We start from the raw sequence: 16,506 nt of genomic DNA on the forward strand, positions 1-16,506 counted from the left end.
AAAATATGCACTGATGTCTATGGAAGCGGCAATAACAATCCTTTCATAATTTGATGTATTTTATTGATATCACACATTGATATCAATCCCACACGTTGATAACATCCCATTGCAAATATCTAAAATATAATCTTAAATCAAGAAATAGCTGCCAGAGAGGTCAGAAATTCAAACTTAATTATAAGTTTAAAACGTAGGGGAGAACCGGGACGAAAGTAACGCGGGACGAAAGTAACAAAGCGATTTTTTCAGAGCTCTGACTACTGTTGAAAAAATGTTTTATAAAATAAATTGACATTGCCCCCCAAAAAATATTCTAAACAATTCAAGTTTGTACTGTCGGGTTACTTTTGAAACATTTGATGAAACTAAAATTCTCAATTTAAAATGAAAATGTAATTTAATATTTTTTTTTTCAAAGAGAAAGGACAAAATATGTTTGCAGTTACTTATTAACAAGGTCATAGTCATGGATATTTAATAAAAACAAGACTAACACAAAAAAATCTAGCTTGTATTGTTGTGTTACTTTCGTCCCACCTGATGGGGTCGAAAGTAACAATGTGCAATTTATGTTCAAATGAAATTATACTGAAGCCGTTCTACATTTGTACAAAATACCACCTGGTATTGATAGACCACACCTGTGAGTTATTGACCACAGCAAAAATATATTGCTGTCTAAAACATTATCTTTTAAAATGACATTTTTGTGAAAAATGGTACTTTCGTCCCTGCTCTCCACTAATTATAACATAAACCTAATTTAAAAGGAAAACAAGATTATGTTTCTTACCTCACTGGCAGATGTTTCTTGTTTTAAGCTTAATTTTCACTTAATTTTGATCATTTTTTCAGTAAACAAGACTTAAGTAATTTTGTAGTATCTTGATTTAAGAATGTTTAGATATTTGTACTGGAAAACAAGACAAAAATGGACAGTAAAAAATTTTTTTTGTGATGTACTGGTCAGGACAGGATCTGTATTTCAACAGTTTTTTTTCTTACAGTGTAGTGATGCATGAACAGCTGACATTTCCATTTGTATTTCATTCAGTCATCTTTGTGCATAAATGGTAAAGTAGCCTTTATCAGTCTTGATGTATTTTGCATCGAGATGATTCACTTGCTCCTTAACATTTTAATGCATGAGTGTATCAATTTGCATGTTTCTCTGAAACGGAATTGTATCATCACAGCTTCACAGCTTCACAACCTGCACCCTTCTGAGAGATGTAGGACTGTACTTCGGTGTAGCTGTCTTATTTCTCTTCTGTCTATGTGATCTGTTCTGACTTCTACATTTTCTTGAAGAGGTGCATTTCAGGACCAAGAATCATGCATTACCTCCTGCTGGGATGTTCAGTGATGGCACTGATTTACCTCTCAGGTAAATGGCTGTTCAACACATCAAAAACTGCATTTTTGTTTGACTTTTAAACATGTTGCTCTCTTAAATGCTACATTTTGGTGCACTTTTTAAGTTCTGGGAGAAATTCTTTAGGACAGCAGGTCTTTACCACCAATTCATATGATTTTTGTTTCACCTTTAAAAGTTGCATGATTACATTTTGCATATTACAGTTGCCCTAGACTTGTTTTCAGTGTTGTTGTTCTTCCTTTCCATCTGTGAGTGAAAGAGGAAGTCCCACCGCATCAAAACAAGTTTGCATTTGCCAGATATCCTTCTCAGAACTTAAAAATAAGCCGTTATAATGTGGGATGCACATACTTTTCAGTGATAATGGCAAGCGTGTTTTTTACTTCTGCTGATAAATTACAGCAAATGACCTTTGCGATATTAAACCGGTTCTGTCTTATATATTTTCTCTTTATCCATCTCATAATTTCAGCTGAAGAAAAGAATATCCACGTGTACCAGAAGCCACGATTTTTTGGTGTCAAGACAGGTCGCAGTGTGATAATATACTGTGTGTCGTCTCAACCGTCTTTGCCGGCTAATGTAGAGTGGTTCAAAGACCAGGATTCCAATCTACTCAAGAACCAAAGCCAAAAAATAATTATAAAGGAGAAGACTGAACAAAGAAATGCCTCCCTTACCATAAGGAAAGTGGAGATTGAAGACAGTGGCATTTATTATTGCATACTGAATAAAATTCATGGACCGGGAACTGCTCTAGAAGTGTCCAGTAGGTGTTGATTTATTGTTGATGTCATTCACTTTCTTTCTTCGCTAGCCTGTTTACCATATTTGTATTTCTTTGTTTCTTCCACAGGATATAGTGATCCCAAAGCTGTCTTGCGGAGATCGAGAGTCAAGGATGTTATTATTTTCCTTCAGGCTTTTCTGTTGATTTTGTGCATTGTTGTTCCTCTGATTCAGTTTTACAGGCTGGTAAGAGCCACACAAACTTCCTCTATTGCTTTGTGCACTTGTTGTATTTAATGTGTGAGGTATCCATTACTTTTTAGCTACACTTTATTTTTGATAGTCCACTTTAGACATTCTACTATAAGTAACTTTGCAACTACATGTCAACTAACTCGCATTAGAGTATGAGTAGACTGTTAGGGTTAGTATAATAAGTTGGCATGTAGTTGCAAAGTTACTTGCAGTCAATAGAAAGTCTTTTGGGAAGCATCAAAATACATTGTTAGCAGATATTAAGCAGACTCTACACTCTAAAAAACACTGGGTTAAAAACAACTCAGTGTGTGTTGTTTTCAATCCAAGGGCTAGGTAAATAGGCTATAGAACAGGACACATGTTGGGTTAATTTTACCCAGCAAATTGAGTTGTTTATTTAACCCAGCAATGGATTGATTCCTTTTTACTATAACTCTAGCTTATTTTCTCTTTTACTTCATACATGAATTAATGTTTACGGATGAACTTAAATCCTCTAAACATTTAGAAGAAATTCAAGTGTAATCTACCAGTCTCTGTTGTCCTGTTTCCATCGTAACGGCGCTGATGTCTCGCGTTCGGCGCTGAGTTTCACCAAAGTCCCTAACAAGTCATTTCACTCAGCGGCCATCTTTGAAACGCCTCTCGGGCATCCAAGTGCAGCTCCTATCTCTTTGAATGGGGAACATCAAATTCTCCAAAGCTGTTTGCCAAGCTGTTTGCCGGTATTTTTCATGCTGGATCAAGCTAATGCGCATGCGCAGTCCTAAATGCGCGTCTCTTGTGCCTTATTTCGGAGGCGCGCGTCTGACTGTTTCTATAAGCCGGAGCTTCTAACGGCCGCTGCAGTGACGCGATGACTTTACCAATCGGCGATTGGCTCTTATTTAGAAGGCGGGACTTATTCCGCCATATTGCGCGTTGCACTTTCTCCCATTCAAAACAATTCGAGTGACGCGTCCTGTGTTATTCTATAGTCTTTGGTTTCACTCATAGACGAAAAATGCTGTGACTGACTCCATAACCTGTACATAAACAATCAGTGTACAATTCTGAGAACATATTTAACATTCTAAGTATTTATATTCTGTATCTTTTTGAATAAAATCGTACAATTTTATGTGAGGCATCAAGCGTTTCCATCACGCGAAAAGACCAATGCGACACTCGTTTAGGTGACTCACATCGCGCCCCTGTATGTTGCTTTCCATAAAATTAAACGATATACAGAACTATAACGAATTTTTAGATAAAATAAAACGTACACAAACCTGTATTTTACCGAAGACATGCACCAATTTGACGGAGCTGCACTGCTCTCTCCTGAAGAGGTCGCAAAAAGCCCGCGATAAATGACTCAACCCATGGGTTGTTATCGACCAGGATCTGGGTAAAACAAAACCTACCCAAACACTGGGTTATTACGTCTGACCCAGGAGCTGAGTAACACAAAATCTGGAAAAAATAACCCCAAAAAAATGACCCAAAAGGCTCAACCCAGGACTTGGGTAGAAAAAATAACCCAAGATTTTTAGAGTGTACTACTCTCATGACTGCTAGTTGACATGTAGTTACAAAGTAGTGTGGACCATCAAAATAAAGTTTAACCAACTTTTTACCCCAATTTTTTATTGCCGTAGTACAGTTATCAATAAGCACTAACAGCAGTTTCCCATTGTGTTCTGTTTCAGGGGAAGAAAGAAGAAGCGGATTATGAAGAACCTGAGGATGATCACATATATGAAGTGAGTGTTTTGGTTAATTCGGTTAGCTTGTTACTGTCATCTTGCTGGTTTACGGTTGATCGGGTTTTAAGCTCAGAGTGCTGCAGCTATTGTTGCATGCACTACAGGATGTGAAAACACACATGGTCTGTTGTGATAGACAATGCATGAAATTATGTTTGTGCTGTACACACGATTTTATAAAGCAAATAGACCTTATTCAGAGCAGTGCCATGACAGTATATGAAAGCGAGGCTAAGGGATAGACTTACTGTGTTTTCAATAGCATCCGCTATTGTAAAAAGCTGTATAAAGCTCCTAGATCACATATTCCAGTTTTTTTTCTACTGAAAAGATATTTTTGCAGTGTTTTGTCTGCAGAACAATCCAAAAACACATTAAATAACAGTACAACCCACTGAAGAGATGCATGTCTTTTCCTCAGCCTCGCTTTCATTCCCGTTAAAAATCAAAGATGGCACTGTTGTGAATAAGGTCTATAGGAACATTTCTAACCTTTTCAAGTTTCGGTCCTCAAATTTGATTGGCTGAGCAGCGTTCCAAGAGTTCCTTTGGTCTTTGTCAGACAGACTGTTTGTTTGTACTGTTGACTTGTTTTACAGCACATATATACCTTATGACATTCTGTTGACTGTAAGTCCCTTTCAGGCAAGTCATTTCACTCGGCGGCCATCTTTGAAACGCCTCTCAGGCAGCTATTTCAGTCATGCAAGTGTAGCTCCTATCTCTGTGCATGAGGAAACATCAAATTCTCCAAAGCTGTAGACCAAGCTTATGATTAAATTTCATATTTGAAATCACCAATGAAATATGACAACAACTTTCTCACACATTTTGTTTCAAGTCATGACAAAAAACTGCATTTTTCATGCTGGACCAGCCAATGCTCATGTGCAGTCATAAGCACGCGTTTCAAAACTCTGACAGTTTCTATTGCAACTGGAGCTTATAAAAGCAGCTGCAGTGATGCAATGACTTTACCACTTATTCCGCCATATTGTGCATTGCACTTTTTCCCATCCATAGTAATTTGAGTACACCATCTTAGTCATTGTTAACACCACTGTGTGTTGTTAGGAAACACTTGACAGTTGTTTCTGCTTAGGCTTCACTTGGAATTAATTTCTTTGGCAGAATTAAAATAGACAAAGTAACTAGCTCTAATGAATTATAGACCTTTTTCCTGGTCTAAGAAGAATAGTTTATTCTGTCTAGATTAAAGTTTTGCTTAATTTCTAACACAATTCATGAAACAATTTGCTCACAACTGTAAACACAGTCTCATAACTACATATCTACGTGTACAAACCTCAAACTGTCACATCTAAATCAAATATTTTATTTGTCAGAATCAAACTTTGGCCTCAGATGACACAGAAAACCTACAAATACTCAGACTACTTTCCTGCCCAGTGAACACTAATGAGATCAATTCATAACACTGTAACAGAAACCTTTTATTGAGATTCAGGAATAATTTTAAAGCTCAATATCTATTATAGTATACAACATAAATGAAAGAGTGCAGATACAGTAAAATACAACCAATGTAATCATTTTCATTATACTACTATAAAGTAATCTTACAGTAGATGAAAAGCACTAAAGTTCAAATACCAAAGAATTGAATATGTACTCGGTATCCAACACAATACAGTATACTGTCAATTACAGTGCAGTAAAAAGTAAATAAATCAAGCATCCTCTGCAACTTTCATTACAGTATACAGTATTATAGCAGTTTCTTGGTCTTCTGACAAAAGACTTTCTCTGCATTTCTCAGTTCTGCAAAAATACAGTACATGTAAAACTAATAGCTACAAATAAATTTGACAGTCACGAGTTTGAGGTGTACAACATGTTCTACAGTTTACTGTACATAGAATAGTGACATTTCCCTCAAGTACTGTTACTGTGTACTGTAGTTATACTGTATGTGTAAGTAGGTTAAAACCCCTGTAGATGATTCTTTCAGCTCTCTCTCCAGTGCATTTTCTAAAGCACACAATCAGCTGTGCTCCTATTTATACAAACACCAGAGCCACACACCAAATCTGCAAAACCATACACTAATTTTCGGCCTTCAACTCAGTTTTCAATTTCATAAAACACTTTTTGTAAAACACAACACACAATTCTCTGTGTAACACACAAAAATCTAACAGGAAGTATCTTGATTTGCTTTTTCAAACACAACCATTGTTTCTGTCCAACTACACATGGCTGATGTATTTCTTTTCTTTTGTACTGTGTAATACTGTATTCACAACCACAGATGCTTATAGTAAAAATATAAATAGTTTGGTTTCAATCATGCTTTCATGTTTACCATGAATTTTTCAACATCTCCCTGCCAATTACTTTCAATCTTGTACAGAAATGTACATAGGAGCTCATGAAAGAAGAGCTTTAGGTTTTGAATAACTGTGTGTATATGATATATCCAAAAATAGAATATTATGGCAAAGGTGTTTGCAACGTAAGACAAATGTTTGCTTTTCATTGTTTGTCATATTTTGAATGCAGTGCTTCATTTTGCATTTTGCGTGTGCAATTCTTGGGTTTGTGTGTAAAGTTTTGAAAAAAGAGGCAAAGTTTTAAAAATGTGTGTAAGCAGTTGAAAAACTCATGCTTACTCATGGATAAATGTGTGCTATTTGAGTGCACAATGAGACACTTGAGTTAATTATATTATGTGTTTGTGTTTTATGAATGAGAACATGGTTAAACCTGTGTAAAATGAGGGTGTTTTGTGTAGAGTTTTGCAGAAATCATGGAGAAAAACTGGAGAAAATTGGAATGTTTGTGAAAACATGACGTGTTAAAGGGATAGTCGCCCATAAATGAAAATTCTGTCATTAATTACTCACCGATGTCGTTCCAAACCCGTAAGACCTTCGTTCATCTTCAGAACACAAATTAAGATATTTTGGTGAAATCTGAGAGTTTTCTGTCTCTCCATTGACAGCTACACAACTACCACTTTCAAGCCCCAGAAAGGTAATAAAGACATCATTAAAGTAATCCATGTGATTTATGAAGTGACGCGATTGATTTGTTTGCATAAAAAATAATAATTTACCACTTTATTTACAAAATTTTAATCTCCAACAAGCGTTCACGCAACAACATCTGCTCTTGCGCCAACACAACACGCATGCGTCGTGGTGCTCTCGTGAACGTTCTCGTAAATTATCATTTTTTATGCAAATAAAGCACTTGTGTCGCTTCATAAAATTGAGGTTAAACCACTGGAGTGACATGGATTACTTTAATGATGTCTTTACTACCTTTCTGGGGCTTGAAAGTGGTAATTGTGTAGCTGTCAATGGAGAGACAGAAAACTCTCAGATTTCATAAAAAATATCTTAATTTGTGTTCTGAAGATGAACGAAAGTCTTATAGGTGTGGAACGACATGAGGGTGAGTAATTAATGACAGAATTTTCATTTTTGGGTGAATTATCCCTTTAAATGTTTTAAGAAATGTCTCTTTGTTTTGAGAACTGAATGAATGGTTTGGGAAATTGTGCCAATGAATCAGTTATAGTAGTGTGTTAGCAATCGAGAAAAACTGTAATAAATTAAATTGTTAATAATTCATAAATGAAATGCATGGCTTCCCATGCCTTATTGCTTTAGTAGTTTGACAACATCACATGTTCTTAAATTTCTTTGAAATCCATCTGTTCTTTCTCTCTGTGCTGTACAGGGTTTAGAAATTGAGCAATGTGGTGGTGATATATACGAGGACATCTCTACTTACGCCCAGCCCACAGATGCAGCATGGGAAGTTGAGTCCCCTGACCAAGAGTGAGGAGAGTGAGGGAAAAACACATCCATCAGATATCAGCTTCGACGCCAGACACAATGATTACATTCAATCCACTGTCACGACTGACGATCTGTTTGTGTATGCACACTGATGATGTCACTGAGTGTGAGCGTATGTTTAAAAACGATTTCACTTGAAAGCATGAAACTATTATCTTGGTAGGAGTAACCATGCCGTTTATATAAGTTTTGTTGAGGATGTGACATTTACACATTTACATATCAATAATTCAAGGACATTCCCAGATAACAGGGAATGTTCTCAGAACGTTGTGGCAAGGTTCTCTCAAACATTCTTCCAGTAAGTGTTCATTCAGAGTTATATGGTCTTTAATAATGTTATCAAAACATTACTGCAAAAAAGTTATTTACACGTTTTTCTGAAACATTTATTTGGACATTAGTCTGTTTTTTTTTTTTATTAAATGTTACTAACTACTTTTTGCAGATGGTTCAGAGAACGTTTAAATGTAACAATCCCATAATACTTGCAAAATGAAATCATTCAATGTTTTCTGTAACGTTCACATAACAAAACGTTTTTAAAACCCAGACGTTTTGAACGTTCTGAGACATAACATTTTCATAACTTAATGAGAATGTTAGTAAAATGTTCTTGGAACATATTTTTGTTAACTGGGTTGTAATACATTATTTTAATTGTTGTTTGCTTGTTTGTTTTCTTTATTACTCATTTTACTAACTGATATTTTAATGTACTGTGTATTATGTGCTAGTTTTTTGAGTGTGTTTGTTTTATAAATGCACTGGCTCTGGCTATGCATTTGTGAGAAGGTGCTGTGTATGTGGAAATAAAAATACTAGTGGTAAGGAACTGCTCAGAGCTTATAGGGGCCTGCAAATGAAATGTCTACTTTCACTTCATATCTGTTAAAATAAGCATGTGAAAATCAGGTGTTTTCCACAAAGCAGCTTTTTTTGGCCCGTTTTTGCTATATTTTCTTTGCATTCTATCTGATATGGACTCTACAAGTGTGATGAAAGAGCATCTGCACAGCGTCTGTAGTGTACAAGGATTTTTAACATGTCACAAATTTGCTATTTGACTAGTAAAATATTACAAAATCCTAAACGTGTTCTTCATTTTATGTCAGTATTTGTTTTGAATTTTACCCTAAACCGTTAGAAAGCTTTCTGTTTATATAAACAGAAAAAAATCCCAGATTTTCAATGAGGTTTCATCACATTTGGACATTTTGGACCCACAGTAGCCCTATATATGTATTAAGTAGGCCTACATACTTAAATGGAGAGATAGGATAATACACATAAGTATGGAAAGCGAGAATCTAAGAAATACAAAAAGAGACACATACTGACTGACACAAAAAGACAGACTAGCAGAGCTTTCAGTGTTCTAAGGTGATGTAAGAGATGTAGGGAGGAAAAGCGCGCCATCTTATGGCCATACAGACAAACTAGCTGTCAAAATCGTTTTCAGGCCGGAATACACACGACTTTTCTTCAGATTTTGCTCCAATTTAGACGACGCTAGGCTAATTGCCGAAAGTCAGAGCCAGTCAGTAGATTTGAACTGACAGATTTCACAGAAAATCGCACAGCCTCCGATTTTTATCTTTAGACTATGACATCCAGACGGAGGATATCAGACATGTTTGATATTTTGAGCCGATTTTACAATAGGCCTACATACAGGTGCTGGTCATATAATTAGAATATCATCAAAAAGTTCATTTTTTTTATTATAAATTATTTTTAAAAATGAAACTTTCATATATTCTAGATTCCCTACATGTAAAGTAAAACATTTCAAAAGTTTTAAATTTTGATGATTAGAGTGTACAGCTAATGAAAGTCCAAAATCCAGTATTTCAAAATATTAGAATATTTCCTAAGATCAATCAAAAAATGGATTTGCAAAACAGAAAAGTTCAAGTTCTTTAAAGTATGTTCTTTTGTGCACTCAATACTTGATCGGCAGGACATATTACAGCAAATGACTTGCTCCTAGCACAAATTACTGCATCAGTGAAGTGTGGCATGGAAGTGATCAGCCTGTGGCACTACTGAGGCACTATTGAGCCTTCAGATCATCTGTATATTGTTGGATCGACTGTTTCTCATCTTTCTCTTGAAAATATCCCATAGATTCAGGTCAGGCATATTGGCTGGCCAATAAAGCACAGTAATATCATGGTCAGCAAACCACTTGGAAGTGGTTTTTGCACTGTGGGCAGGTGCTAAAGTCCTGCTGGAAAAGGAAATCAGCATCTCCATAAAGCTTGTCAGCAGATGGAAGCATAAAGTGCTCCAAAATCTCCTGGAAGATGGCTGCATTGACTTTGCACTTGATAAAACACAATGGACCAACACCAGCAGACGTCACGGCCCCCCCAAATCATTATTGACTTCAGAAACTTCACACTAGACTTCAAGCAGCTTGGATTCTGTGCCTCTCCAGTCTTCCTTCAGACTCTGGGACCATGATTTCAACATGAAATGCATAATTTACTTTTATCTGAAAAGAGGACTTTCGACCACTGTTCACTGTCCAGTTCTTTTTCTCCTTAGCCCAGGTAAGATGCTTCTGACGTTGTCTCTGGTTCAGAAGTGGCTTGGTAGTCCTTTTCCTGAAGATGTCTGAGTGTGGTGACTCTTGATGCGCTGACTCCGGCTTCATTCTACTCATTGTGAAGCTCTCCCAAGTGTTTGAATCGGCTTTACTTGACAGTATTCTCAAGCTTGCGGTCATCCCTGTTGCTTGTGCACCTTTGCCTACCCAATTTCTTCCTTCCAGTCAACTTTGCATTTAATATGCTTTTATACATCACTCTGTAAACAGCCACCCCATTCAGTAATGACCTTCTGTGACTTACTCTCTTTGTGGAGGGTGTCAATGATTGTCTCCTGGACCATTGCCAAGTCAGCAGTCTTCCCCATTAGTGTGGTTTCAAAGAACAAAAGATACCCGGAATTTATACTGTAGGGATGGTCATTTAATGAAACTCAAATGTAAATATTCTAATATTTTGAGATACTGGATTTTGGACTTTCATTAGCTGTACGCTCTAATCAACAAATTTAAAAAAAAAAAACCTTTTGAAATGTTTTACTTTACATGTAGGGAATCTAGAATATATGAAAGTTTCATTTTTTAAAATAATTTACAATAAAAAAATGAACTTTTTTACAATATTCTAATTATATGACCAGCACCTGTATTACCTGTGTCCCAATTCAGAGGCTGCATGAGGATGCAGACTTCAAAATTGTTTTCTTTTGTCACGTCACGTGTGTCTCCTAGCTAGTTAGCAACTAACTGCAAGTGCTTTAGTATGGAAGCCTATTTCCGCCACATAAGAAAAAAAAAAAAATCATGCTTTGATAAATCATGAAAAGATCATGAGAAGTTATTTTGATCGTCTGTGATGAAAAGTTTACTTTAAAAGTCATAAGTATGACATAAAAAGTCGATATTATGACATACTAGGACAAAATTACGACTTAAAAGTCATAATTATTAGGTAGGCTAATTGTGCATTTCGACTTTTTATCTCATAATTGACTTTTAATTTAGACTTTTAAAATTATATTTAGACTTTTTGTCTCATAATTGACTTTTAATTTTGACTTTTTAAGTCATATTTCGACTTTTTATATAATTATGACTTTAAGGCCCATTTCACAGACAGGGTTTTGATTAAGCCAGGATTAGTTTAATTATTTAATAGCTTTTATAAATGTCCATTAAAAAAAAAACATCTTGACACAAAACAATGACACTGACATATTTTAAGATAAGTGAGTGCTATTGTAAGGTTATAAAAGCTAAATGTCCTAATTGAACTAAGGACTAATCCTGGCTTAAGCTCTGTCTGTGAAACCAGGCCTTAAAGGTATAATTTTGACTTCATCATAATTATGACAGTATGTCACAATGTCGACTTTTTGTGAATGACTTTTAAAGTCATAATTTTGACTTTAAAAGACAAACCTTTCATGTCATAATTTCAACTTTTTAAGTCATAATTTTGACTTTTTAGGCTATATCCTAATTATGACATAGCCTACTAAGTCATACAGTAATTATGAGATGAAAAGTAGAAGTTATGACATACTAAGTCATCATTATGAGTAGAAATTATGACGTAGTTATTATTAGTATGTCATAATTTCGATTCTGTCATAATTGTGACTTTTAAAGTCATAATTTAAACTTTTTATGTCATATTTTTGATTTTTTATCTCATAGTTTTTATTTTTTTTATCTCATAATTTAGATTTTTAATCATATTTTTGACTTTTAAAGTCATAATTTCTACTTTTTAAGACAATCTCAATTATGTCATAACTTTAAAGTCATAATTTCATCATAACATAGAATCATAACTTTTTAAGTTATAATTTTGATTAATCTCAGAATTTTGACTATAATTACGACTTAACATCATAATTTTGAAATGGCGGAAATGGTCATCCATATTCATAATGGTGTGTGTGTGTGTGTGTGTGTGTGTGTGTGTGTGTGTGTGTGTGTGTGTGTGACATATCAGGACACAAATTTGTATAATGACATAGGTATGACATAGGTATTACAAGGAGAGGGTGACTTATGAGGACATTACCACATGTCCCCATTTTTCAAAAGGCTTATAAATCATACAGAATGAGTTTTTGTGAGAAAGTAAAAATGTGCACAGTTTACTGTTATGGGTAGGTTTAGGTGTAGGGGTAGTGCAGGGCGATAGAAAATACGGTTTGTACAGTATAAAAACCATTACGCCTTTGGAATGTCCCCACAATTTACAAAAAAAAATGTGTGTGTGTGTGTGTGTGTGTGTGTGTGTGAGAGAGAGATCTTTAGCCGTTTATTGGATGATGTCCAGTTTTTCTTTTGTAACAAACCTTTTACAGTCGTCAAGTTTTAAAATGTTTAGATTTGAAAATAAGCTGTGCACCATACAAACAGTGAAAAACATTTCGTTTTAAAAGGAATTTATAACCCTTTTTTATGTTTCATAAATAAATTCACAAAATATATAAATATATAAAAGTTTTTATTGAATGCCAGAAATACAAAATATATATATTTTTATGTCATCACTGCATTTTTGCATATTAACGAAACAGCCAGAGTAAAGGATCATTAATAAATAAATTAATAAATAAGTATAAAAGCTTTTATGCAAAATATATTATATAAAAATATTTTAAATTAAAATAAATAATAAATCTAAATAACAATATAAAAATGTAATATCTTAAATATAAATAAATAGTCTAAAAATAGAATAAAAAACAATAAATAAACATATAACTCGTTTTCAAATGTAAAACAATCTACTGTAAGACAACATTATAAAAAGAGGAGGAAACACTGATTAATAACACTGAAAGGCTTTTGTGTTCTTCTGTCAATGGAGAGAAGCTTCCAGAGGTCCCGCCATTAAACCTGAGTGAGGAAGGGGAAAAACTCCAGCTGGTTCATGAAACTTATGACCCGTTTTCTGACGATCTCCCAGCTTTTCCCTCCATCCTCCTGCAGGAGTAATACAACAGTTAGTTCACCATTAGGATCTAGGAGTGTTTCCACATTCACAGCTGAGGGTTCAGAATCTCACCTTGTTCAACTCCGTCATTTGTCTCAGTCTTTCAAAATAAAGATGCAGCTTTTTGTTCCTCTTCATCTTGTATTCACCCTGCATTCAGAAAGAAATGAATGAGTTTCTCTGACTTGACTGTTGCTGACATTATGTATATGTAAATATCTATGCTATATACTCACACATGAGCGGAGTCCATCAATCTGTGTATGGACGATGTTTAAGAAATCATCCAATTTTGTAGAGTCCCAGGGGACGACGGCATCGTCGAAGAGGCCAGCGATCTCTACCAGAGCCTGAATGACGAACAGGATCTGCTTCTCAGTCTGAGAAGAATAAACATAGATATATGTGAATATAGATTCATTATCAACAGCACAAGTTAGGGTCTTTTATGAAAAATCATTTTTACTAACCTCTGCTTTTCTGTGGTTATTGATCATCTCATATGGGATAGGGTTGATGTCCTCATGGTCATTATGGATTTTCTCACCCTACAAAATATTCAGAAACAGATTGAATGAAGAGATCTTGATCAAAATGAACAGATTTAGATCTGAATGCTGACCTGAACTAAACATCCAGTTAGCTATTACAACTGTATCTGGTTATTGTTGACATTTTAGGTTAAGATGAATATGGGGGGAAAAAATGTATATTTTTGGCACTGTATAGTTGATTTTTTGTTTTACCACTTTAACCCTGTAAAGCCTGACAAAAATCTATTTCTTTATATATATATATATATATATATATATATATTGGTTTAACTTAAAAAAGTAAGTTACCTAGTTTTAAAGTTTAATTTTGAGTTCATTAAAATTAAAAATTTGAGTTAATACAATGAAGGCGATTGGTTTAATCAACAGAAATTCAAAATTTTATGTTATCTGAACCAGATTAATTATTAAAGTTGATTTGAGAAAATAAAAAATGTTGTGATAAATCATGAAAATAATTTTTTACAGTGATAAGTAATACAAATTGTTGTTTTTTATGTTTGTATCATTGATATGGCTCATATTGAGGATATGAAGATCACACATGAGGATGAAAAAAACCCAACATAATTTCAAAGGCCAAAACTGTGCAAAAATATAAGTTGGTGTATAGTTGTTATTTACAGAACATGGTCAAAAAACTAAGAAGAAATTCTGATAGCTTGTAATATAAATCAGTGTGATCAGACTACTTACATAAAATGCATATAAATATCAGTAGTCACTCTAGATCTCCTAATAATATTTCTTAGTAAGATGATATTTAAATGATTAGTTTTATGATCAATAGTTAATTTTAGGAGGCAAATCATATAGTGCAATGCAATACAATACTGATGATTGACAGAAGTACAAATAAACGTTCCTCAAAAGCCTGATGGATCATATTTGATAAGTTACTTCAGTCCAGTCAGTGTTCATCTTCAAATATTATTAACAATATTAAAGATATTCTTACATTTATTTTACATATGTATCACATTCTAAATTTATACTAAAAGACTTAGATTTGTAAACTATCAGTCAGACGACAGAAGGCATGTGAAGATTGTGTACAACAGGTTTTTCAGCAAAATTTTGATCATTTTGGTATTTTAGAGGCATGTATTAAATATGATAGGCCTACAGTAAATTTTTAAATATAAATATTACATAGTCTCTGAAGTAATAGCCATAAAATATAGGTATATGAATAATAATTATTTTTTTAAATGAATTAAAAATTGTAAGTTATACTTTAAGTAGAAAAACACTCACCATCGTTTTGATCAGATCCAAAGAGATTCCATGATGATGCTGAAACTTGTGTTTTATCCATCTGCAGCTCAGCACAGAGCTGACACTGCACACTGACAGAAGGAGGAGGAGCTGAAAATTCATGTTGTCTTCTCGAGTCTCACTGATGATTGATTCCACAGGTAGATGAGCCGCTGCTGCTGCTGCTGTTTCAATACTCCGGTTGTTCTTAGCTGGTGTTGGATGATCTTGTGTTGGATGATGTTGTGTCTTCTCCTCCATTCTGTCCTCCTTTTAAGCGTCCGAATCGAAATTTCACTTTCCAGTTGTAAACGGTACACACCTGAGCAGGTAAACCACATATTGCGCAATAGCTTTTGTGTTCGTGTGAGAGTTGAGCGTTGAGCGTTTCATTAGAATTCCTATAAAATGATCTAATTAACAAGCGCAAATACATTAAACTTGAATAAACACCACAGAAGGATTATTAGTAATGTTAAGTAGCCTGCACAATACAATAACATTTAAAGAGAGAGAGTGTAGGACTCAGACTAAATGTGTTGCCTTTTATATATAACATAACATCTAGATAAATACATAAATAACACGATATAATATTTTAATCCCAATTCATTTATTAATTCATTTTAGTCATTTCTATCTATCTATCTATCTATCTATCTATCTATCTATGTTTATTTATTTATTTATTTATTTATACGTTTCATGGTTTGAAGAAGAAGAAGAAAGGGCAGGTTTCTTGGCGTGTGAGCGTGAACTTTGACTCTTACAGTAGAATGTGGGAAAAAAATTCCAGAGCGGAATACCTGAGAAAGTGAAATCGAAAGCGAGTGACGTCGTGACAACATATTTCATATTTCAATTAATCATTAATGCACATGAATTATTTTATTACAATTATTATAAGAATATTAGTCAGTGAAAAGACTAATTAGTGGGATAAATCAATTCTAGGCTATATAAAAATAAAAATATAGCCTATATTGTCATTTTCGCGAATGCTGCACGGTACTGCTGTTGACGAAATGCCTTGAGAGGATAACACGACAGATGATGATATAATAATAATAATAATAATAATAATGAGAAGAAGAATAAGAAAATAGCAAAAGAAGAAAAATTAAAATAAAAAAAATAAAATATGGTTTAAATAAATAAATACATAGGCATACATACATACATAGATAAAATGCCATAGGCTATAGCATGATAGACCTA

The 16,506-nt window shown here is 34.2% G+C and overlaps 2 protein-coding genes across 2 annotated transcripts; one reads left to right on the forward strand and one right to left on the reverse strand.

Annotated features, from left to right (window-relative positions):
* Nucleotides 1-1,185: 1,185 nt before the first annotated feature.
* cd79b (CD79b molecule, immunoglobulin-associated beta) lies at nt 1,186-9,039 on the forward strand. Its single transcript, XM_051915348.1, has 5 exons — nt 1,186-1,390; nt 1,854-2,150; nt 2,238-2,356; nt 4,060-4,113; nt 7,825-9,039. Exons 1-5 carry the CDS (start codon nt 1,339-1,341, stop codon nt 7,927-7,929), a joined length of 627 nt encoding a protein of 208 aa, XP_051771308.1. The 5' UTR covers nt 1,186-1,338; the 3' UTR covers nt 7,930-9,039.
* Nucleotides 9,040-13,000: 3,961 nt separating this feature from the next.
* On the reverse strand, nt 13,001-15,808 carry ifnphi4 (interferon phi 4). Its single transcript, XM_051914905.1, has 5 exons — nt 15,289-15,808; nt 13,948-14,025; nt 13,714-13,857; nt 13,550-13,627; nt 13,001-13,467 (listed from the first exon to the last, which is right to left on the reverse strand). The coding sequence occupies exons 1-5, from the start codon at nt 15,547-15,549 to the stop codon at nt 13,375-13,377; spliced, it is 654 nt and encodes a 217-aa protein (XP_051770865.1). The 5' UTR covers nt 15,550-15,808; the 3' UTR covers nt 13,001-13,374.
* Nucleotides 15,809-16,506: the final 698 nt, after the last annotated feature.

This window comes from Ctenopharyngodon idella, chromosome 12 (genome assembly GCF_019924925.1).
Source record: "Ctenopharyngodon idella isolate HZGC_01 chromosome 12, HZGC01, whole genome shotgun sequence".
NCBI classification, from domain to species: Eukaryota; Metazoa; Chordata; class Actinopteri; order Cypriniformes; family Xenocyprididae; genus Ctenopharyngodon; species Ctenopharyngodon idella.